Here is a 23,648-nt window from a genome sequence, read left to right as displayed (position 1 = left end):
GTAACTTTCAAAACCCTCTAAACAGTGATATTTTTAATTGATTAACAAACAAAATTTTCTTTTGGGGGGTGGCGGATGTAGTTGAATAATTGTAACAAATCGCCCTGGGATGCATGAGATCTGGATTGTGTTCAAATGAAATAAAACACTATTTTTTCTATTATTGCAACAATATACATTATCATTAACAAAAAATAATAAATCAATGCTGCGCCCAACGAAAGAAAGATCATAACACAGGCGGTCAATACAAGGCAGCTAGAGAACCCACTCCTAAACCTGGGTAACTCTTGTGCCCAGAGGCTACAAGATTCTATCAATCATGTGATCCCATGTGCACATCGCCTTGTACATTGTGGTTGTGTCAACGGCGACTAAAATTTTCAAAATGCCACGTGCACAAGCTCTAGAAAGATGCATTACTTAATGAAGGTCTTACTTTCACAAATAAAGTAAGCTAAACTAGATATTTCTAACATGCAGAAAGCTTGAACATAAATATATGTATATTTAAATATCAGAACCGTAGCTCTTTTCAGGGAAAAGCTATCTAAATTTAGTTTGAGAAAACTTTAAAGTTTATGCAATATCAGATATATCAGATGTGAAACATATCACTCCAATTAATTTAAATTTGTGTGGGGCTATAGGGAGATTTAAAGAGAAATACAATATATTGTGTGGGCTTCAATTTGATTTGGGAGAAATAGATGGATCGCGTGGGTTTGATTAAATAGGAGCAGGTCTATTTTATCCAATCAAGGCTAGCAAAGTGTCTTTTTAAGATGGGACAAAATTATGTAAGGGGTGGAGGACAAATAATGATCCAAAAGTATGATGCCATGTGTAGCTATACTAAATAACTAAAACAAAGGATAGATGTAACTTATTTCAATAGCGGAGGAACAAATATGGCGTGTTCCGTATTATTATTTACTTATGCAGGTTTACAAGTAGATACTAGACAAGCAAGTATTTGTGTTGCGACTTTGGATAGCCTTAGAAAACTGCTTCATGCACATGGTTCGCAATTCAGTTTCTGGGAAAAGCTATGCTAAAGTGCTTGCTATAAGAATGGCTATTGAAAGTGCAACCAGAAATGGTTGAAACAAGGTGAAGCTTTTATCAAAAGCAAATAGATTAATGATATGATCCAGAAAAAAAAAAAAAAAAAAAAAAAGTCACTACCTCATGGGAGATAGAAGCAGCTTGTGAAGACGTGCAAGCTATCAACTTTGTTTAATAATGTAGACTTTGTTTATATTTCTAGAAATCAAAATTACTAGCACACAACTTAGCTAAGTATTCTATTACTTTTTTGAAAGAAGTACCTTTGGAGCACTTTTACTCTAGTTGGATTGCACATGATGCTATGGGCACCTTTGCCCAATTTGTTTGTTCGTTGCAGTAATGTAATATCTACTTTTGNNGGGGGGGAGGGAAGAGATGTACTGTCAATGCTCACCTATTTTATTTGAAAGACTCGAATGGACAAACCTCATCAAGAAGTGGTGAAATCAATTACTGAGAGCATATCAAAAAGTCTCTTTCCGACATCCCACAATGGGAGATAACAAGAAATATCTGCAGAAAATAATAATTGACTAATGCCAATCCTTATTGGCAATGTTCCCTGAATTGAGGCCAGAAGAATGGGCCAAACCATCAAAATGGACAAATACGATTAAAAACCAAATAGAAGTTCAACTTTGGTTTGTCCATTGTATATATGAAGATAAAACCTACATATCAAGAAGTCTCCTTCCAGCATGCCACAATGGGAGAAAATAAGAAATATCTGCAAAACATAAGAATCAACTAATGTGAATGTTCCTTAATTGAAGCCAGAAGAATGGTCCATACCATCAAATTTTTTGCCATGCCTTCAGTGTAAATATTTCACCAATCAAATGCCTCTACAAAAAGCTACTTAGGTTCATTACTGAGAACCCGGTATAACTGAAACATATAGGACTGGTTTGATAGCTCCAGATATTGTTAAATTGTAGCCAGGTAAAGTGAAACATATGAAGGAAACAACGCAAAGGAACAAAATCTAGGCAAAATCATCATCATCTATGTAATCGGGAGATAATCTCTTTCTGGGCAAATGATTCTCGGAAAAGAGTTTGTTCTTCAAGTTTATTTTAGTATCCTCTAAAGATCTATTTAACTTGCTTCTTGGCTTTTGCAAAGGTTTGAAAAATGCAGGTAATGTACTCATAGAAATTTCATTAGGAGTTGATGTTGACAGCGCTTGAGCTTGCGATATCAAATTCAGTTTCTGAATTGAATTTTCCTTCTCGCTGGATTGCTTGCTTGATGACAATGTTGGTAATGATGGTGCTCGTCGTGGAGATGAAAAATTGGACTTTTTCAAAAGTTTTTCTTTGAAATGAGACAATTCTCTATTCTCCACCTCGTGTCTTGGTTTTAGTGTTGATTCAACAGGCACAAGCTTCCCATCTACTTGGCAAGAGAAAACAAAAGAAACCTGCAAATTTTACAAAATGAGTATTCCAATTTCAGATAATAGAACAGTAAATAAGACCCCGAGGGACATAAAGGGTTAACTTTGTCTCCTTTTTGGCTTCATTATGTAACATTAGTAAGTATCCTACAACGAACTTTCACAATTTTCTTAGCTTGAAACTTTGGAGTACGGAAAAGCAGGCCCAAAAAGATTCTACTCAGTACAAGCTACAGGATCTCCTAGACATGCAATTCACAAAATTTTGTAGTAGTAGAATTCCTAGAAACGTGCAGTTCATGTTGTAAATTGGACCGTAATAAACTGTATCTGTAGTGTAAGACCATATAATTTTGATGAGTTTTGCGAGACATTTAACATTATTTGAAGTTAAAACTATACTTTAAACCAAAATTTAATCAGAAATATAGATTTTAATACACACAGATTAAAATTTAAAATGTTACTTTTACTCCTAAACCCTGTACATCGTCTTAATTTTGGTTCCAAAGTTTAAACAACTTGTAAAAAATTTCAAGCGGTACTTCTACGGTTTTGTTTGGTATTCATCCATAAACCAATACTAAATCTACCCATACTCCATTGGTCATAATAATCTATCTCAACATTTATTGGAGTATGCCACGTGAGTAGACTTTTGAAGATCTTTTAGTACATTAAATAGAACTCAGAAGTTTGACTCTCTATTCATTCCTTTTTTATTTCTTCATTTACTTTTTTGTTACCCAGAACTTATCAAAGGTAAGTTCTACAAAGTGGTGGTTAGACCGTCTATGTTGTATGGGGCAGAGTGTTGGCCAGTCAAAACTCCCATGTCCAGAAGTTGAAAGTTGTTGAAGTGAGGATGTTGAGATGGATGTGTGGGCACACCAGGTTACATAAGATTAGGAATGAAGTCATTCAAGATAAGGTCGGAATCGCTCCCGTGGAGGATAAGATCCGAAAGGCAAGGCTGAGGTGGTTCGGGCATGTTAAGAGGAGAAGTATAGATGCCCCAATTATGAGATGTGAGAGGTTGGCCTTGGTGGGTATGAGGAGGGGTAGAGATAAGCCAAAGAAGTATTGGGGAGAGGTGATTAGGCAGGACATGGCGCAGTTGGAGCTTACTGAGGACATGACCCCTGGATAGGAGGATGTGGAGGTTGAGGATTAGGATAGAAGGTTAGTAGTTAGTCGAGCGTCTCTTTTTCTTTCTTGGTCCAGTAGCATTAGTGTTTGTATGGTTTTGTTTTATTCTTAGATTGATATTGCTACCCATTGTTTGATTGCTATCTTTGCGTCAGCGTTCTTAATATTTTGTGTTCGTTTTATTCTCAATTTGCTATTACTACCTATTGTTTGATTGCTTTCTTTGACTCAGTTTTCTTATTATCTTGAGTTGCTCCTACTTGTCGTTGTGCTCCTTCTCTTCTTTTTTTCAGCCGAGGGCCTATTGGAAACAAGCCTCTCTGCCTTTCCAGGATAGAGGTAAGGTTGCGTACATCCCACCCTCCCCAGACCCCACTTGTGGGAATACACTGGGTTTGTTGTTACAGGGCGTGGGAGGAGAGGAGGTTGTGGTCTGAGTTCAATGTAATAGCCATTTGGCCTCTCTGCTTACCTCGTTTCCTGCTGCAGACTGGAAAATTACATCTGGCACAGATTTTGGGGAAAAATGATGACCCCAACCGGCTAAATCCTCTTCCTTTGGAGCTCCAATCTGGAACAGGATGTTTGTTAGCATGAGAACCAAATTACAGAACTGAAACTTGGGCTACAGAAATATAAACCAACCTGTTTCTCCGAGCTTCGTAATGTATGCAGACAACCAGCTACGCCTGCAAATCCCCCAATATCCTCTTGGTCGGGCTGAAGACCCTGAGTGTTGAAATCAGCTATTGGGTTGTCATCTGGCATCACTGCATCTGGTTGGCAGCGGTTGCAGCTCATTTTTTCGTGAATCTCAGACCTATATTGACAGCAGTTGAAATAAATATGAAAGACAATATGCATTTTGGTTATATGAGATATGAAGCTATAGAAGAGCGTAAAGATGAGATTACACTTGGGCATAATAAAATGTCTGAATCTACTTAAATAATCATCGCTCCAACATGAAGGTACATGAGAACTACACAATGTTGAGCTGCCATAAGTAATTTCTCCTATAAAGTTAACCCCGCCGATATAGTGGACAATCTTTCTTCTTATCCAAAGGAAACAGATCAGAGAAAAAGATGAATTCTTAACCATACAATGTGTGCAGATGCTTTTTCCTCATTTGAAGATGCAGAACAGGAAATCGGGTGACAGTGCGTAATTCTCAGAGACATATCCTGCATATAAGCAGTAGTTGCACATACTGCCGCAAACTCAAACTAAATAATCATGATGTGTATACACACACACACACATGCAAAGAGTTGTACACTGCCTTTAAATCCGCGATCTACCTTTGAATCCCATTACATACGCCTTTTGGTATGTCTCAGATGCTAAAGCAGAAGGGGGGGGGGGGGGTTCCTCTTCACTTCCACGCTATGGAAGGTCCAACTTCACTGTAACAACTGATAAAATTACTTGAGTCATGCAGGTATTGGAGAATTCTAATGCACTAGCTAATGCAATTTCGCACGGGAACATACCTCACACTATCATGAAATGCGAACAGGTCCCGCAGGTCTTCTGCAGAGAGAAAGTTTCCCTGCAATCACGTATTGGTACCACATTTCAGCAGAAGAGTAAGAAAAGATAAGAGACTCCAAAACAGTACCTGGATATCAGAATCTATTTGTTCCTGCTGAATAACTTTCTGAAGACCCTCCTTTGACATCTGACGCTGGTACACCTGCAAATAAATATAATGCTTCTTCAATGGAGAAGGAGAGCAAATAGGAACTTGTTAAGCAAATGGTTCTAAGTTCTAACAATCAAACCTTTTCTTCAATAGTTCCAGTACTCAAAAACCTATAGATGTAGACCCTCTTCTTTTGTCCATCTCTCCAGACTCTTGCAGCAGCCTGTGGAAGAGTTGGAAAATCTGGAAATTATGTACCTGATGTGAAATATATTCTGGCTGTCATTTGGTAATTCTCGGGAGAAAGCCTTCACCTGTTTGTCATTGGCTGGATTCCAATCAGGATCAAACAAAACCAGACGGTTCCCACCGATCAAATTAAGACCACAACCTCCAGCCTTGCTGCTCAACAGAAATGCAAACTCATCCTAAAATATGCACTAAATAAGTCTTGCTAATGCCAAATCTGTGAAAGCATAAAAAAATTAAAGCATAACAACATCCCCATGTACCTTTGTTGGATCATTGAAACGATTAACTAGCTTCTGTCTTTTACTAATTGATGTAGTTCCATCAAGTCTTAAGAAGGGATATCTCCTTTCACGGCATAATTGAGAGAAAAGGTCCAGCGTCTGATTATTCACAACTTACACAGTTAGGACAGACGCAAAAGAAAGAAGAGAAAAGTAAAGTGAGATTTCAGTTACTGACTTATACATTAGAAAAGTTGATTATAGGTAAACAAATAAATAATGATATATAGCAGTGTTCGAATCTTGAAAGCAGGCTGTTGACCTTTGCTATCTTATGAAACAGATATTATAGTCATCAAAATAGTCTGATTGTCGGACTGATGCTAAAGTTTTACCAGCAGAAATTAAACCGAGTAACTATAGGAGCTAGAGACTGGATAGATAATACAGCCACTTGATCCTATTACAACTATGGAAATTAGATTATTAATACCGAGAAAAACATTCGGTATTTAAGAGATGAAGATCATTGTGGCATGTACCTCAATTTTAGAAAACACAAGAGCACTCGACCAAGAGTTAGAACGGGAAGAACAAAGTTAGCAAATCTGCAGAAGGAAGTGCAATTCCTAGGATTGACCAAATATGGAAATTATACCAGACTGAGGTAATGACACCAAAAGCACTGTCAATTATCCGGACAGAGCCCATCAAAAAATACAAATGCTTTTAGACAGTATAAAAAATGATTCGGTGATCTTAACAGGCCCATTAATTAATGAAAACACTAGTGGCGAGTACATTAAGCCACCCAAAAGCCCTCTCAGAACATTAATTCATAATTGTGATCAGAAGCTGAAATTAAAGCCAGAGCAAACTAAACATTCATTCAAATCGAAGAAAACTAACACATGTAACAGAAAAACGTGTATTTCACACGTCTGATTCTGTTAATAGAGTTACTCCTCGATACCTGTGTGTAATTGGAAACCAAAACAATCCTATCATCAGTTTTCTGACGAAGTTGAGCCAGTAGCCGGGCTAAGACATGCATTTTCCCTGACAGTTCAACCCACGACCCAGCTCCGCCAGTCCATGAGCCACACCTAGCAGATTATTTGTAAGACTCCTTTATTTGGGAAAAAAGTTGAAAATCGATTTTCAGAGAGACAGTGGGCTAAAACAGCTTACCTTCCAGAAAACATTTCTGGAGGGAAAAAGCGGATGCAGTCCTCAAATCCTGATGTCCCTGGACTTCCACTTCGTATTGTGTCGTATATCAGCTTCGAATATTTGACATTAGTAAGCAACAGTTTTGTTACTTGCAAAACTGACTAAACTCAAAAGGATAATATCATGGTTTTGACTTAGTTGGAGTAGGAACTTTTGTCATTCTAATGTGTTATGAAAGTAATAAGGAAAAGCAGTAAAAAGTTAACACAAGGGGGACAGGACCCCAGGGCTTAGGTCCCGTGTTAAGGAAGCAACACGTGATGTCGGTGTTAGGTGCACGTTACAGGTTCAAACCCTGCGGTAGACAAAGTCTGGTGTTTAAGTTGGAAGGAGGGTCAATTGGCAAACCCATACTCCCCGGAGTTTCTAACCTGTGCGCTGCTGGAGTCAGGCCAGAAACCCACAGGAAATTTCTTCGATATCAAAAAGAAAAGGTCAACAAGAAGAATTATCCTAAAGTTTTGCTCTCCCAAATTTAAATTCTCAGGAATATTCATATTTATAGAAGTTACTACAGGCACTGACCATCAACTCAACAAATTCAAAGGGGATAATATCATGGTTTTCGCTATGTTGGATTAGAAATTGCTTACCTCCCATTTGGGATTACATTCTGCTATGAAAGTAATAAGGATTGAGAAAAAGAAGTAACAAGGTAAAGCAAGGACAATTCAAGAGGTTTATCTTTCCATAATTTTCAATTATAAGGAATTAGTCTTCTATGGAAGTGCCTATAAGTTACCACCATTAACTTCACCACTATCTTGCAATGGAAGTGCAAAATATTCTAACACCTACTTTTGTCATAAAGCATTAGTTTCAGGTACATGTTCAAGGTATCAACATGAAGCAATAGTTTCAGGTACATTTCGAGGTATCAACATTAAAGGAATGGTTTTCGGTACATTTTATAAGTATCAGTTGCTATTCTTAATCTGTTTGTCTTCCTCTAAAAAAGTACACACACACAAAAAAAATGGAAAACCATGTAGCGTTGCTGGTATCTTAAAAGAAGACCCAATGCTGGTATACTTTTTTTAGACAATAAGCAGTATAGTTGTTACAAATGAATAGACTTGAGAAACTATGAGCCAATGATAGCTCACCTTCGGATGATTGCAAAGCTTCTTCAGAGCTGTTATATAAGCTAAGATTTTTGATTGCTTTGCTTCTTCAGTGATAGCTCGTTTCACCTGTACTTGGTAGTGGTAGAACAAAAACAAACTAAATTATCCTAGAGAAGAGCTAAATGATATAAATACTCCACATGAGAAAAAGCTACAACAAATAAGAATTGTACATTTTTCGAATGTATAAAATGATTGTACAGATCTGACTGGAGAGGTGTCAACTTGCAACAAACAACTTCGATTATCTGCAGAGTAAAAAGCGACTTCACTCAGAACCTTCAGAAGATCAAAATGCTTACCAACATATAATTACTATCTACATAAATGAGAAGACATTCTTTTTTCTGAACAGGATAAATGAATAAAGATTTTTTGAGGTAAAACTTTTGATTTCTTTTTTACTTGTGTTGCTTTAACACCTAAATAACATTCTTTTCATTTAGTTTTTTTCCTTTTTTGTAGCATTGAGTTAACTGTTCTGCTGCACCCCTAAGTCTTGAGTAAGGAGGAGAACACAGTCAAAAGCTGTATTAAACTCCAAAAAGTCACTTAATAATTCGAGTATAATAAAGTTATTACTACTCTACTTGGTCCGAATTTTGTCAGTCAAACATACAGGAGACGAAAGGAGTTTGCCCTAGATGCCAAAATCACAACTTGGTGGTTTATCATTTAATTAGTACCTCAAACAACAGTCTACACAAAATAACAGATCCTATAGAGTAGCAAAAAGTGCAGTAGATAAAGTCATTGTGCTTCTTCTAATGTCAGAATCTTCTTAGCACATTCAACACTTCTTCATAATACACGGTGTTACATTATCTAATGAGTTAAAGATAAGGCATACCTTTGGTGGTAGGTGGTTTGACAATAACGCATTTGTCCTCCTCAAAATAAACTGACATTAGGAACAAAAAAGGCTATTAGTAATATGCAGGAAAACACTTCAAATCACCACATGTGAGGGAAAACACTTCAAAGCACTTCAGAATACTCGAAGGCTTCAGAATGAACTCACAAGTCAACAACGGACTAAGGTGGGGCAACTCCAGTAAAGGTTCATATTCAGTGAAGGTAGGGTACAACAAACTGTGTGCACCTAAAGAAGTGATTGAGCATTGGCCCTGGAAGCTGATATGGAAGTCAAAACTCCCTACAAGGGTCATGTGCTTTACATGGACAGCCCTCAAAGATGCTATCCGACCCAAGACAATCCATGTAGAAGGAACTTTGTTAGCACCCTTTTAGTCTACCAAGCATTTACACATGGAAAGTTTCAGAAGATCAGGAAGTAGATGAGTTCAGCAACTTCAGGCATCTGTTAGGCCTCATTTGTTAGTTTAAAGATTAAGACATCTGAATCTGAATGCACATACGAATATTAAGATGTATTTAAGATCAAAACGTCTAAATCTAAATACACATCTGAATATTAAGATGTGTATTACTATCTGAATACTAGATGATTAAGACTATTTGTTTTTTCAATATCTGAATGTATAAAATTTATTTTTATTTAAAAATTAATAAATAAAAAATTCAAATAAAATACTAATTAATTTAGTATTCTATTAATTAAAAAATTTAAATAATACGAGAGGGTGGTGGTGATGGCTAATGGTGGTGCTTGTGGATATCGACTAGAGGTTGTGGTTGGTGGTGGTTTTGGTTGATGGTGGTAGTTCTAGTCTGGATAGTAGCTAGTGATGATTGATAGTGGTAGTTGCGGTTGAGAAAGATAGTGGTGGGTGGTGATGGTTTATAATGGTGGACGATGGCGGCTATGGTTGATGATGGTGGTGAGGATGGCTATTGGTGATAGTTCAGGTGGGCGGGCGAGTGGCTATGGTTGAGGATAATGGTGGTGGTGTTAGTTGATAATGGTGGGTTGGTGGGTGGTGGAATCCGATAATGTTAGGATGGTGGGTGATTGATAATGATGGCGGTGGCAGCTATGGTTGAGGATGGTGATGGTCGATCATGGTGGTTAAGTATGGTGGTGGTCGATACTGGTGGTTGAGTATAATGGTGATCTAAGCTGCTCCGACACGGCAGTTTAGGTACCGCATCCATGTAGACACGACACTAATATGAGTGTGGGTATGGGATCCGCACGAGATACAATTTGTTTCCTAAAATCAGAACCAAAACTAGGGTATATTTGAAGAAAATAGCATACCTTATCTAGGAAAGTAATCCTTTACGTATCTACAACTTGAGAATAAAAAATAAATCCACACTTTACAAGCTATACATAAGTATTCCATAAAATTTCTCATAATTTAGAGATATTTTTATATTCTTTTTTTGAATTATTTTTAGCAGGATCCTCGCACCCAGTGTTGTGAAGAGCGTGAAGCGAGAAAAACGACTAGCCCCTTTTCGCTTAAAGCGAGAAGCGAAGCGATCGCTTTTTTGAAGTGAAGCGGAATTTATAAAAAAATATTAAAATAAATATTGCATAGACAACACATGTAACTGTAAGCAAATGTTCAACACTTCAATGTAAAAACTAAAGAGTAGCATCAATTAAAGCACAAAATGAGCATCATATTCTTCTACAAGATTGTCAAATTCTTATATTCCATTATCATTAATTATTATATTGCTCGTCATCTTCTTCAACTTCTTCTTCTTCATCAACTAGGGACAAAGTAGCTACTTCTTTTCCATTCCTCTGTGAACAAGATTGTCAAATTCTTGTATTCCATTATCATTATTATATTGCTCGTCATCTTCTTCAACTTCTTCTTCTTCATCAAATAGGGACAAAGTAGCTACTTCTTTTCCCTTCCTCTGTGAACTTGACTTTGAGTACTCACCCTCAAACCATAAATCCTCTCCTCAATTCCATGCGCCTCCGCAACATCACCCCAAGTGAAATCAGAAGTTTCCTCAAATACTTCTTCATTTGCATGATCTTCCAGGACTCCAGTTAGCCATTCATTAGCGTCATCGATGATGTCCAAACTAATTGGATCAATTACATTGCGAGCGTTGTAACGACGCCTCAATGTTCTATTGTCAGTGTTGTGAAGAGCGTGAAGCGAGGAAAAGTGACAAGCCCTTTTTCGCTTAAAGCGAGAAGCGAAGCGGTCGCTTTTTGAAGTGAAGCGGAATTTTTTTTAAAAATATTAAAATAAATACTACATAGACAACACATGTAATTGTACGCAAATGTTCCATACATCAATGTAAAAACTAAAGAGTAGCATCAATTAAAGCACAAAATGAGCATCCTATTCTTCTACAAGATTAAAGCATTTCGCTGCAATTTATCACTGAAACAGTGAAAGAAAAAGAAGATAAAGAAGAGAATGAGAAAAAGAACTGAAGGGAAAAAAAACTGCCCAGCATTTCGCTGCTATTTTGGGAGGAGGAGGAGATCACATACCTGGGCACATACCTAGGCTTGAACTTGATAAACTTTTTAAATTCTTAACGTTGGCAACCCTTAGTATATAGAAGCGCTCGCTTCTGTCGCTACGGTCTCTTTTACGCTTCTCGCTTTTTTTGCAGAAGCGCTCGCTTTATTCAACCTGCTACGCTTCACATCACAGAAGCGCCCGAGGTCTCGCTTCGCGCTTTAAGCGCTGAAGCGAGCGCTTTTCCCAACACTATCTATTGTACTTAATGAAGACTAGATCATTGAGACGCTTCAAGGTTAGTTTGTTCCTCTTTTTGGTATGAATCTGCAAATAATAAGTAATTAGTAAGATTAGGACAATTGAGATATAATTTAATTATCTCAATATACTAAATCTTTCTTCTTAGTTCTTACATGTTCAAACACGCTCCAATTCCATTCACACCCGAATGAGCTACACGTTAGACTTAGAACCTTGATGACAAACTTTTGTAATTCTGGAGTGGAATGGCCATATTGCTTCTACCATTCAAATGTAGAAGTAAACAAATATTCAAAACATAATATTGATAAAGAAATAACTTATTAACTATAAAGCAACATATAAGCACTCGCTCACCTGGTGACTTCATCTTTCTTTGTCTAATCGCCATGTTTTTCCAAAAAGTTGCTCAGCATTCCTATAAGTACTAAATTGCTTTGTTATTTTATCTTGCACGGATAAATCAGGTACCAACTTCTCAATACATTCAATGTATCCCTTCCACAATTCTTCATCTCCTAGAATCCTCTCTTCATTGTCATAAAACAGTTCCGGGTTCAAAACAAGTCCAGAGCATGCAAAGGGCGATGAATCTGACCGCTCCACCTTTTATCTATGATCTCAAAGACTCTTTTGTATTTTCTTTGATCACTAAAAGAGTTTTGAATAGCCTTATTTGCCCTATCCATTGCTTCGTAAAGGTAGCCCATTGGTGGCCTTTGCTCTCCATCCACCAAACGAAGCACTTCAACTAAAGGACCACCAATTTTCAATGCATGAACCACATTGTTCCAGAATGAACTAGAAAGTATAATATCTGCAAATTCTCTCCCTCGAGCTTCCCTTCCATAGGCACTGTGAGTGTACTCATCTGAAAAAACTTCTTCAAATTGCATTTTCGCTCATACATCCTATGCAAAGTCAAGAAAGCGATAGCAAATCTTGTCTATGCAGGTTTCACCAAGCTTCTTTATTTAGTGAATCTCTTCATCATATTCAATAATAAAGGCCTTTGAACAATATAGGAATGCACTCTAATTGCCTTATTAAAGACTAAACTGAAGGGTCTTTCCTTGATAATGTCACCGAAGATCAAATTAATGCAATGTGCTGTACACGGAATCCAATAAATATGTGGGTACCCTACATACATCAAATCAACAGCTTTAACATTTTCACTGGCGTTGTCCGTGACAAGTTGAACAATATTTTCTGCTCCAATAGAGTCTATTGTACTCTTGAACAAGGAGTACATTTTGGTTGAATCAGTAGAAGAGTCGTTTGCATCAACGCACTCAAGAAACAAGCTTCCCTTAGGAGAATTCACCAAGATATTGATGATCATTTTTCCATTTTTTGCCGTCCACTTATTCATCATTATGGAACAACCAAACTTGTTCCATTCTACTTTGTGCTCCCCCACGATTTTGTTAGTCTCTTCCACCTCTTTTTTTAGATATGGACCTCTAACTTCATGATAAGTTGGAGGCTTCATTCCTAGACCATATTGGCCTACGGCCTCAATAAAAGCAGAAAAAGTGTCAGTATGGTTAACACAATTAAAAGGAAGACCTGCATCATACATCCACCGCGCAAACATTGCAACTGCACGATCCCTCAAAATCGCTTTGGCATCAATTTGAGGATTACCATTTTTTTCTCCCTTATCTCCTGATTTTTTAGGGAAATAACAATCCGTAGGACCTTTAGTTTTGCCAGTAGATCCACAACTAGAAGACATTGTTTGTATCCTTCCCCGCTTTGTGATTTTGATGGAAGCGACGAAGCACCATCACCTTCTTCTATTTCATCATCATCATCATCAAGATTATGCAGTTCTTGTTCATGAATCATTTGAGTCTTTAACTCTCTTTTTTTTTTTGAAGGAATGCTTTCAATTCTTCCTTCACATGCGATGGAACTTTAGGACAAGATGCGACATTTGGATCAACATCGATTAGATGCGCTTTTTGACGATAGATTCCCCCATTTGAAATCTTGTCACAAAAAAGATATCTAATTGCCATCTTGTTGGTCTCGCTAACTCTTGCAGAATAAGCCCAAGACGGGTCTTTCCTATTTTCTTTTGGTGCCATTAAAAGAACAACTACATAACATAGAAGAAAGGCAATAAGAACTAAGAATAAAAGATATGAAAATAAGAAGAAAGGCAGTATACCATTCCAGTAAAAATGGGCAGCATTTCAAACGAAAAAACAGTGCAAGAAAATGAAGAAAAAGAGGAGAAGAATGAGAAAGAAGAACTGAAGGGAAAAAGAATTCGCCAGCATTTCACTGTTATTTGGAAGCTGAAACAGTGAAGAGGAAGGACGAAGAGATCACGAACCTAGACCAAACTTGATGATCTTGAATTTGAAAAATGTAGAAAACTTGAACCCTAGGTCGCCTCTTTCTTTCTCTGTTGCTGCTGGTCGATAATGTTTTAAAAAAAGAACAGCTTTTTTAGTTAAATAGGTTGGCAGCCCTGTAATACATAGAAGCGCTTGCTTCTTACGCTTCGTTTCGCTTCGCATCGTCGCTTCTCGCTTTTTATTGGGAAGCGTGCGCTTTTGAATACCTGCTATGCTTCAGCTAAAGCGTTCGATGGGTCGTCTCGCTTCGCTTCTCGCTTTAAGCGAGGAAGCGTCTGTATTTCACAACACTGCCCGCACCCGTATCCGTACTAGGATCTGTATCCCTGAATCTTAGAATTTACATCTCAAAGGATCAGACCTCTAAATCTGCACCCGTGTCGGACACCCGCACCCATGTCCGAGTAACTCAGGTGTTGATGAGTGATTTGGTAGTAGGTGATAATGATGGGCGGTAGCAGTACAACAACAACAACATACCCAGTAATATCCCACACCGTGGGGTCCGGGGAGGGTAGTTTGTACGCAGACCTTACCCCTACCTTGTGAGGATAGAGAGGTTGTTTCCAATAGACCCTCGGCTTAGGAAAGCATAAGCACCACATTAATGAAAATATATACAAGAAGGGAGGCGGTAACAATACGATAACATATGAAATTAAGTCTTTGTTATAGATCTTAATCATTCAAACCTATTCAGACTTATTTAAGTGGTTGTGAATTAAAAAAAATAGAGACAATTAATCATTAATATTTGAATAATTAAGATTCATACTTAAAAAATAAATACACTTAATGTCTAAGATTTGAATGATTAAGATTCAGACCTCCATTAAGTGTAAACAAATGAGACCTATGTTATATTCATATATGACCTATAGCAGTTTAGTAGTAGGAAGCAGTTATTAGTAGTAGCAGTTATCAGTAGTACGCCACTTTCTCATTCTAGTTGTGTTAGGAAGTTATTTCCCAATTTTATGTGGATGGTTAATCCATCAGTATTTGTATTTAAAGTTATTTGAATTCAGTGAAAGGTAGGAGGAAATTATTCCAGTCTTTAGGTATTTTAACTCAAGAGATTGCGGGTTCTCTCTTAACGAACCAGCAGCATAGGTCGCAAAAAGAAAACCTCTTCCCACACTCCTAATTTACTACTCCCTCCGTTCCAGTTTATGTGAACCTATATCCTTTTTGATCTATTCAAAAAAGAATGACCCTTTCTAAATTTGGAAACAATTTAGCTTAAAATTACAATTCTATCCTTAATGAGAAGCTTTTATAACCACACAAATACTCTGGCCCCTTTTTGACTTGTTTAGGACCACAAATTTCAAAAGTCTTCATTTTTTCTTAAACCGTGTGCCCAGTCAAATAGGTTCACATAAATTGGAACAGAGGGAGTACATATTAACTTTGATTTGATCTTAGGGGTGTCCCATAACTAGATTTGTAACAGGGGACTGTAACAACTTGGTATCAAAGACGGGAGTTATGGGAGACCAAATCCAACAACAACGGGTACTATGAACTTGTTCCAAGAAGAACGTGCACCCAATTTACCCAAATAGGAAGCAATAAATGCTCGCTTAGATGCAATCACAAAGGATTTAGCAAATTCGAAGGCCGATTCTGAATCAACTGAAAGTACCAGTCATAATCGAGATTGGAAGGGTAAAACTGGAGTGGCAGGAAGGTCAGGATCAGAAATCGAAGGAAGTTCCTAGCTATACAAAGTTGGATTTCCCGCGTATTAGTGGCCAAGAGGACCCTTTGGAATGGTTGACAGGTGCGAACACTTCTTCCGCCACCAGCAAACTGCAGAAGAAGAAAAGGTTGGACTTGCTTCTTTTCATTTGGAGGGGAATGTAAAACTCTGGTTCCTTCAACTAGAGACAGATATGCCTCAATCGTCTTGGGATGAATTCAAACGTCAATATTACCTTCGTTTTGGGCCACCAATCAGAAGTTAAAAGTTGGGAGAATTGGCTAAGTTGTGTCAGGTCGGGTCTGTAGCAGATTACGAGGAAAAGTTTGAGCAATTCATTTTGCAGGTCAATACCTACAGTCGCAAAAAATTTGAACATTATATCAATAGTCTTGCTGACTATATAGAAACTGAAGTGGAGTTGCATAATCCTCCAGATTTGGCTACGGCACTGAGTATGTCCCGGCTTTATGAACACAAGGGACAACCCCTTCATTCGGAATTATCGTATGTCCGCAGATTAAAGACCGTAGATTTCTCACCTCAACAACACACCTGATTTGTAAAGAAATTGACCAGATCTAAGATGGAGGAAAGATGCCTTAAGGGACTCTTTGTTTTAATTGTTATGAACCATTCACCCGGGGCCATCAATGCAAGAAATTATTCTGGATTGAATCTTTAGAGGAAGAGGAAAAAGAATCTGACGCACAAGAATCAAATCCTAGCACTGATTTGACTACCAACAACACTTTCCACATTTCTCGCTTGAGCATGCGCGATTTGAAGAAGGGGAGTAATGTTAGCACCCCCCCTTTAGTCTACCAAACATTTACACATTGAAAGTTTCATCAGGAAGTAGATGAGTTCAGCAACTTCATGCATCTGATAGTTATGTTCATATATTTCCTGTAGCAATTATTAGTAGTAGCGGTTATCAGTAGTAAGCCACTTTCTCATTCCAGTTGTGTTAGGAAGTTATTTCCCAATTTTTAGGTGGGTGGTTAATCCATCAGTGTTTTTTTTTAAAGTTATTTGAATTCAGTGAAAGGTAGATAGAAAATTATTCCAGACTTGGAGTACTTTAACTCAAGAGATTGCAGGTTCTTTCTTAACGATCCAGCACCATAGGTCGCAAAAAGAAAACCTCTTCCCAAACTCCTAATTTACTCCATATTAACTCTGATTTGGTCCGCATCGCCCCATTACTAGAACCGAACTAGCAGGGGAACGTAACAAACTTTCAGCTGGTGAATAGATGCTATATGTGCCAAGACAATTCAGAATCAATCAACCACCTATTTTTGCATTGTACAGTGGCTGCTGATCTATGGCACATGTTCCTGTCAGTTTTTGGCATTAGTTGAACAATTCCATAGATATAAAGGAAAAATTTGAAAGTTGGAGCTTTTGGAATGATGACAGAACCATCAAGAAAATCTGGTAGGTGACCCTCACATGTATTTTATGGTGTATTTGGACAGAAAGAAATCACATATGCTTTGATGTCATTTCAACTCCTAACTGTTCCTTGAAATCTAGGTAAATGATGAATCTTTTCAGTTGGAGCAACTTAAGCCCTGTAAATGATGGTATCCCCCTTCTAGATTTCACTAGTTCTCTTACTTTGGCATACAAACCAACTTTTTGGTCTTGGTTAACTCCCTGTTCTAGATATATGAATTCTTGTAATAGGAGCTAACCAAACTTCTTTTGTACTCTTTTGCCTCTTCTTGATTCCAGTGATATAACACCTTACTTCATCAGGAAAAAAAAATAGTACATGTGAGCATTTACCAGATTTTAGGTCCCTAACATGTTGCTTTAGTCAAGAGACAGGCATCAAATTCTGCAAGGAGTGTGATTTCCTAGTCAAATCCAATTTGCACTAACTTTTACTAATTAATTTCTGTCATGTCTGATTATATTTCATTTCTGAATATTTTCGATTTTCCCGAATTTAATGATTTGATCTTTTGCTTCCAAAAGGAAAACAAAAAGATTATGGACTGGTTTCAAGCCTTCTGCGTCCATAGAGTGATATTTCAATCATATATCTATCTTCTACACTGGATTTTTGGGTGTAGAATTGCTAAGCAGCGAATAGACTAGTCAAAATTCTGACACCGCATGCTATTCAGTGAAAAACTTGCCTGATTAACTTTTGAACTTAGTTCAGCAGAGCGGTCAGATCCTAATTTCTTCTCTTCCTCGACAGCAGTGGGTTCCCTACCACAAATTATTGGTGCCTACAAACAGTTGGATAAAAAACACAATTAGATTATATACTTATATACTGAAAGAAAGAGTAACAACCAATATATTTCTCCTTACCCCGAAAATTTTATTTGTCCTTACCAAGAGAATAAAAGATAAGATGGAGTGTGCATTCACTGCTGATATGATAAAAAGCTTATGTTGTTCCTTAACCCCACAAAGTTGTGGGAAAAGAATAAGGACACTAGAATTCACGTTAACTTTCTGTGTATTCAAGTAGTAAGCTCACCTCATAATAACGCCGAAAGTGTGCAGCATCGCCCAAGATACCAGGATTGGTGAAATTAACCATAGCATAAAACTCTTCTAGATCATTCTGCATGAAAGAAAAATGCATTGATAATAGGTGAATTTGACTATAATCACACCTTAAATAATCACCTTCTTGTGTAGTTTTAATGCTAAAAGTGATAACAAAATGCTCTTATTAGTGTTTTTCATGATTTGCAGGTGATATATGTATAAGGAAGGCTAAGGAGCAGTTTTGGAGTCAAAATTGGAGAAAAGAGGCCAAATGTGTAAATTCCCAATGAAGCTACGCCCTGCCAGCTCTTAGGATTCAGAAAAATGGTTTGGCCGCGGTTCTACCGCGACCGCGGCAGAACCGCGGTGGAAGGCAGCTTCAGAACTTTAGAGATTCAGAGAGGGTGATTGGCCGCGGTTCTACCGCGACCGCGGCAGAACCGCGGCAGGCGCAGAAAAGTTCAGGGGTCAAAGTGTCAAATACGGGATTTTTAGACCTAAACCCTATTTAAAACATTAGACTTCGCCCAAGAGAGGATGTATTGATTTTTAGGGTTTCTTAGCAAGGAAAACCATTGTGAAAGAATACTCCAAACATCTTTCTTCTTTACTTTTGATTTTTATGATGAATTCTATCTTAGTTTATTTTCCCATAGCCATGAGTAGCTAAATTCCTTGTCTAAGGTTTTGATGGAACCTATTGGGTGATGAACTTCTTGTTTATGTGAATACAAATTGCTAGTTTAATCTCTATTTGTTCAACTTCGTGTTTGTTGTAGTTAATTGACAGGATCCTCAATTAGCTGTGCCTATTTAGTGTGCATAACTTGGAAAAGAGTGCATATTTAGGGTATTGTTGAACAACACCACTCCTAGATTATTAGAGGAATCTATAATTGCGGGTTTAAAGGCGGGATTAGGGATAACGAAGCCTTGGGTGTAATCTAAAGTGAATCGTGCTAAATAAGGTAAGCTAGTGTATCTCGGGAGAGTGCAATAGTAAATTACTGTGATTACTCGGAGAGATTTACGGTAAGATTAGCGTTCATGATTGATAGAGATGTGTTGGTAAATTTGTATGAGCATAAACAGAAGGGATTCCATCAATAGGGGAAATCATTGCCTTAGCTTTTTATCATAATTGTTTACAACCTTATTAGTTTAGTTTACAGCTATTTAGTTACTTGCAAGCGTAGTTGTTAAAGAACATTCAACTGAGATTTGAATATTTGGGAAGCTGGTTCTGAACAATTAGTGGGTCTGAAGATAGTGGTTGATAGGTTAACTCTCTGTGGATTCGACCCTGGGCGTAATACTCGGGTTATATTTGCAACGTCCGCAGAGTCCTTTTTATAAGGCATAGTTGGGCGTGATCATGCATCAAACAGCAAAAACAGATTATGTTAATAACAGATATTAAAGGAAAAGTCTGATAGGATCTCACTTGCATTGGTGTCCCTGATAGCAGAACCCGGCGCTTGCAAGTTAAAGCAGCCAATGCCTAATCACAAGTTTTAATCGGGCTCAACAAAGATTCTAATTCATCCACAAAAGGAAATCTAGGTCATCAGAATAAGTAAACATGTCTTACTCGATTAGTCAGCGTTTGATCATTTTTCAGTCTGTGAGCCTCATCACATATGAGAAGGTCACATGATCCAGAATTACTAAATTTTGAAGAATGCATTCGAAATGTCTCGTAGGAAACAATTAAGACCTGCGAGAACATTATATGAATTGATAACCCTTAACCATAATTGCAAATTGGATAGGTCAGAAAAATTTACCTGTAAATTACTACGTGGATTAATAAAACTTTCTATGCCAGACACAACATCATCTCTGGTGCTTTCACATAAAGCAACAAGCTTAACTCTTTCTCCAACCCACTTATTGATTTCGGCCTCCCAATTACTAACGAGACTGGTAGGGGTCACGACTATTGCCTTCCTGACCATTGGTTTTCCATCAAATCCCTGGCGAAGAAGAGTGTAAAGTAGAGTGATTGATTGTAGAGTCTTCCCTAAACTGCACAATAACACAAAGAGCAGCCAATAAGCCAAAACAAAATACCTAAGCCCGCTCAACGTAGAGGCACGAAGTACGGGAGAATAATCAGAAACAATTTACCCCATATCATCAGCTAAAATGCACCCATTAATGTTGAAGGTACTAAGTGCACCCGAGACACAGTCAAACATGAACTGGACCCCTTCCCTGCAAGTAAAATCAACTATCGTCTTTAAATGACTTAGATGCTGCATGCATGCTAAAAAAAGTCAAATTTAAGAGTTTCTCGGTGTTGCTTAGGGCGTTTGAAATGCATTTAAAAGAGACTGGATACTACAATGGTGTTAAACATTAAGTAGAAGGTTGAAGTTATGCAAATAATATAAATATTCTTTTTGGAGTTATGACAAGGAGCGAACATTTTATCAACTTACTGATACATATCATCAGCATAATGTTGCAAATTCAACATGAATATCATGAACTAAATGGCACAAAGTAACCTAATCAGACAACATGAGGAATCTTTTGAGGGCATCATACTAAGATACATTCAAGTCCATAGCTTTTAACATTGCCCTTTCATTCATGCACTTAATTCAACATTGCACCATTAAATATCACATGCAAATAATCAAATACCCCCTATATCATGAAGTACCTTTGATGAGGACGAAGGAACTTAACAAGCAATGGATCCACAATTATAGGTACTAAATTACAGCCTTCCTCCACAATTTCTTCAGGCTGCCACAACACCAAAGGTTCAACACCAGGTGGCAGTTCTACATTTTCTTCCACCACATCTATCTCGGCAGCTTCTGGAGCGTGCAGCCTGTTTGTAATTGCAAGCAACACTGGCCTTGTTGACCCCCATGGCACAAACCTTTTACGAGCACAAAGACGACGGGATAGATGCTCATTGGTACTACTGTAACCATTGGAGCTTGGAGGTTTGAATGGCTTTCGGAGATTGGCTGCTGCATCTGTCACTGAATAGACTCGTGGAAGTAGGGATTGTCTTTTCACAATAAGGTTACCCCTGATTTCATCACAATCAGGATATCTTAGATCCATGTTATAAGATTCCTAAATAGTTTCCCTTCAGCATTAGTGATCTATCAGAATTCAAAAAGTATTAATTCATTTTGCACAAAAAGTGAAATGTGCATTCTAATAACTCTGCAGGAAAGTCTTGAATCAGAACATTGGTACAAACTTCAAATTGTATAGAGCTGCTGTTAGAGTTCCCCCTAATTTGCCTAAAAGACAAATTTATTTAGTACTTCCTCCGTCCCAATTTATAAGATAGTTTTTGACCGAGTTTAAGAAAGACATAAAACTTTTGAAATTTTGTGGTTGAAAACAAGCCATAAATACTTGTGTGGCTAAAAATCATCTAATTGCGGAAAAAATAGGAAGTTTAATGCTACATTACTTCTAAATATAGAAACGTGTCATTCTTTTTGGGACAGACTAAAAAGAAAATATCATCACATAAATTGGGATAGAGGGAGCACTTGGCCAAGCTCAGCAGAACGGAAGTAGAAGATTCATATAACCGTCCCTAACTAGTTTGGGATTTACGCATAGTTAATCCATATTTAACTGCTACTCTAAGAACTCCTCGCTGACATAAACCAGTGCGATTGACAAAATAAACAGCTTCTGTCACAATAACATATGAATAACTGCGAAACCCTAATTTAACCAAAGGTCTCCACCATACTCGAAGAGCAGTTTTATCCACCTACTACTTATATGCTAGGTCTTTGCAAGCAAAGAATAAATGAATAATTGACTCTACCTCACAAGAGCATCAACATTTTGCGATTTTCGATCTTCATCAGGCGAACTGGTACCCGCGTGAGATTCTACATTCTGGTCATCATCGCCGCTATTAGATTCGAAATCCTTGTCATCATCGGGCTCGCAAAGGAATTCCTCGCTCGAATCATCACGTTCTGAAGACGAAAGAACCTCCTCCTCCTCGGCCTCCATTACTCGTCTTTACTCTTTCAGAAGCTGCTCTCTGCTTAAAGCATTTGAATCTTTCGATTTTGGCGGTAGGTCGAAGAGATTGGGAGAGAAACGTACCTAACAAGTTTCCAGTAATTGCAAACTTATAGTCCGTTTGGCCAATCTGCAAAAATTAGCTTATTTTAAGAAGTGCTTTTTTTCAAAAGTGCTTTTGTCAAAATTACTTTTGGTAAGAAGCAGTTTATGTTTGACTAATTAGTTTGAAAAGCACTTCTGAGCAGCAATTAGTGTTTGGCCAAGCTTCAAAAAACTGCTTCTAAGTTTATTTTTCTCAAAAGTGCTTCTCAAAAAAGTGTTTTTGGAGAGAAGCTACTTTTTTCTGCTTCTCCTCAAAAGCACTTTTTTTCCTTCCAAAAGCTTGGCCAAACACCTCAATTTGGCCAAACAGGCTATTAGTGGAAGTTTGAACATAAGAATTAAAAAAAAAAGTGAAATATTTTTTCAGATGAAAATGATATTTGAAAATTAGAGTTGTGTTTGGACATGAATATAATTTTGGGTTGTTTTTGAAGTTTTGTGAATGATCTGACTGAAAATTTTGAAAAACAGCTTTTTGGAATTTTTCAAATTTTCAAAAAATTCCAAAATTCATCTACAAGTGAAGATAAGAAATTTTATGGCCAAACACTAATTTCGAAAAAAAATTAAGTTTTTTTAAAAAAAAAAAAAAAAGTAAAAAAAATCTTAAGTCCAAATGGGTTCTTAATTCCGAATTTGGGGCATTAATTCAATTGGAGTATTAGAATCGGTGCAATATATGTCGAATCTTTTATTTAATACATAATAGGAGAAGCAAAGAAAGGTTAAGATGACAAGTGGCATCACATTAAATTGACATGTGAAAATTTTTTGGACAATTCTCCAACTTTATTGGAGTTTCACATCTAATTTTAAAAAATATAAAAAATTTAATATTGATAGTTATTTCGAATTTTTTTTCTTTTGAAATAGAATCGGAACTTCAATGGCAGTTAATTTCTGCTCATTTCAAAAGTTTAATTTTTTTTTTTTAAAGGTAAAAATTTCAAACCTGCCATTTAATACTTATTGTAAAAAAACTTTAAATTTTCTGCCAATTCCAAAAGAAACCATGATTCTTTTCTTTCTGCCAATTCCAAAATATTTAGAGTAAACTTTATTTATATATTTAATACTTATTACTATTACACAAGTATCCCATACTTTGATCTCTTCTCCGTGAAAGAAAGAAAAAGAAGTCAAAAGTTGGTTCCAATGAGATAAGTTTGATTTTGACCACTTATTAGTATC

The 23,648-nt window shown here is 37.2% G+C and overlaps 1 protein-coding gene across 2 annotated transcripts; it reads right to left on the bottom strand.

Moving 5' to 3' along the window:
- LOC109223425 (protein CHROMATIN REMODELING 25) lies at positions 1,699-22,452 on the bottom strand. 2 transcript variants are annotated; one of them, XM_019387725.1, is made up of 21 exons: positions 22,147-22,452; positions 21,001-21,381; positions 20,460-20,546; positions 20,117-20,357; positions 19,921-20,046; positions 19,774-19,830; positions 18,316-18,402; positions 17,963-18,058; positions 8,951-9,001; positions 8,274-8,348; positions 8,080-8,166; positions 6,932-7,074; positions 6,714-6,846; positions 5,780-5,899; positions 5,582-5,695; positions 5,407-5,490; positions 5,244-5,318; positions 5,116-5,174; positions 4,265-4,439; positions 4,092-4,190; positions 1,699-2,494 (listed from the first exon to the last, which is right to left on the bottom strand). In XM_019387725.1, exons 1-21 carry the CDS (start codon positions 22,338-22,340, stop codon positions 2,057-2,059), a joined length of 2,922 nt encoding a protein of 973 aa, XP_019243270.1. In that variant the 5' UTR covers positions 22,341-22,452; the 3' UTR covers positions 1,699-2,056. The 2 variants fall into 2 exon arrangements, with proteins under 2 accessions (XP_019243270.1, XP_019243271.1); XM_019387726.1 differs by having other exon boundaries at positions 6,932-7,023; positions 22,147-22,451.

The sequence above is a fragment of the Nicotiana attenuata genome, chromosome 3 (genome assembly GCF_001879085.1).
Source record: "Nicotiana attenuata strain UT chromosome 3, NIATTr2, whole genome shotgun sequence".
NCBI lineage: Eukaryota > Viridiplantae > Streptophyta > Magnoliopsida > Solanales > Solanaceae > Nicotiana > Nicotiana attenuata.
Note: the sequence above shows the minus strand (reverse complement) of the source record. Positions and strands in the feature narration are given on the sequence as shown.

Excerpts from the sequence above, each read along its gene's own strand:
- LOC109223425 (XM_019387725.1), bottom strand. The coding sequence starts at position 22,340 with ATGGAGGCCGAGGAGGAGGAGGTTCTTTCGTCTTCAGAACGTGATGAT. Across the intron at positions 21,382-22,146 it reads AATGTTGATGCTCTTGTGAG|GGGTAACCTTATTGTGAAAA; the intron begins GTAGAGTCAATT and ends TGATGAAATCAG. Across the intron at positions 7,075-8,079 it reads AGCTTTGCAATCATCCGAAG|TCAGTTTTGCAAGTAACAAA; the intron begins GTGAGCTATCAT and ends TTTTGAGTTTAG.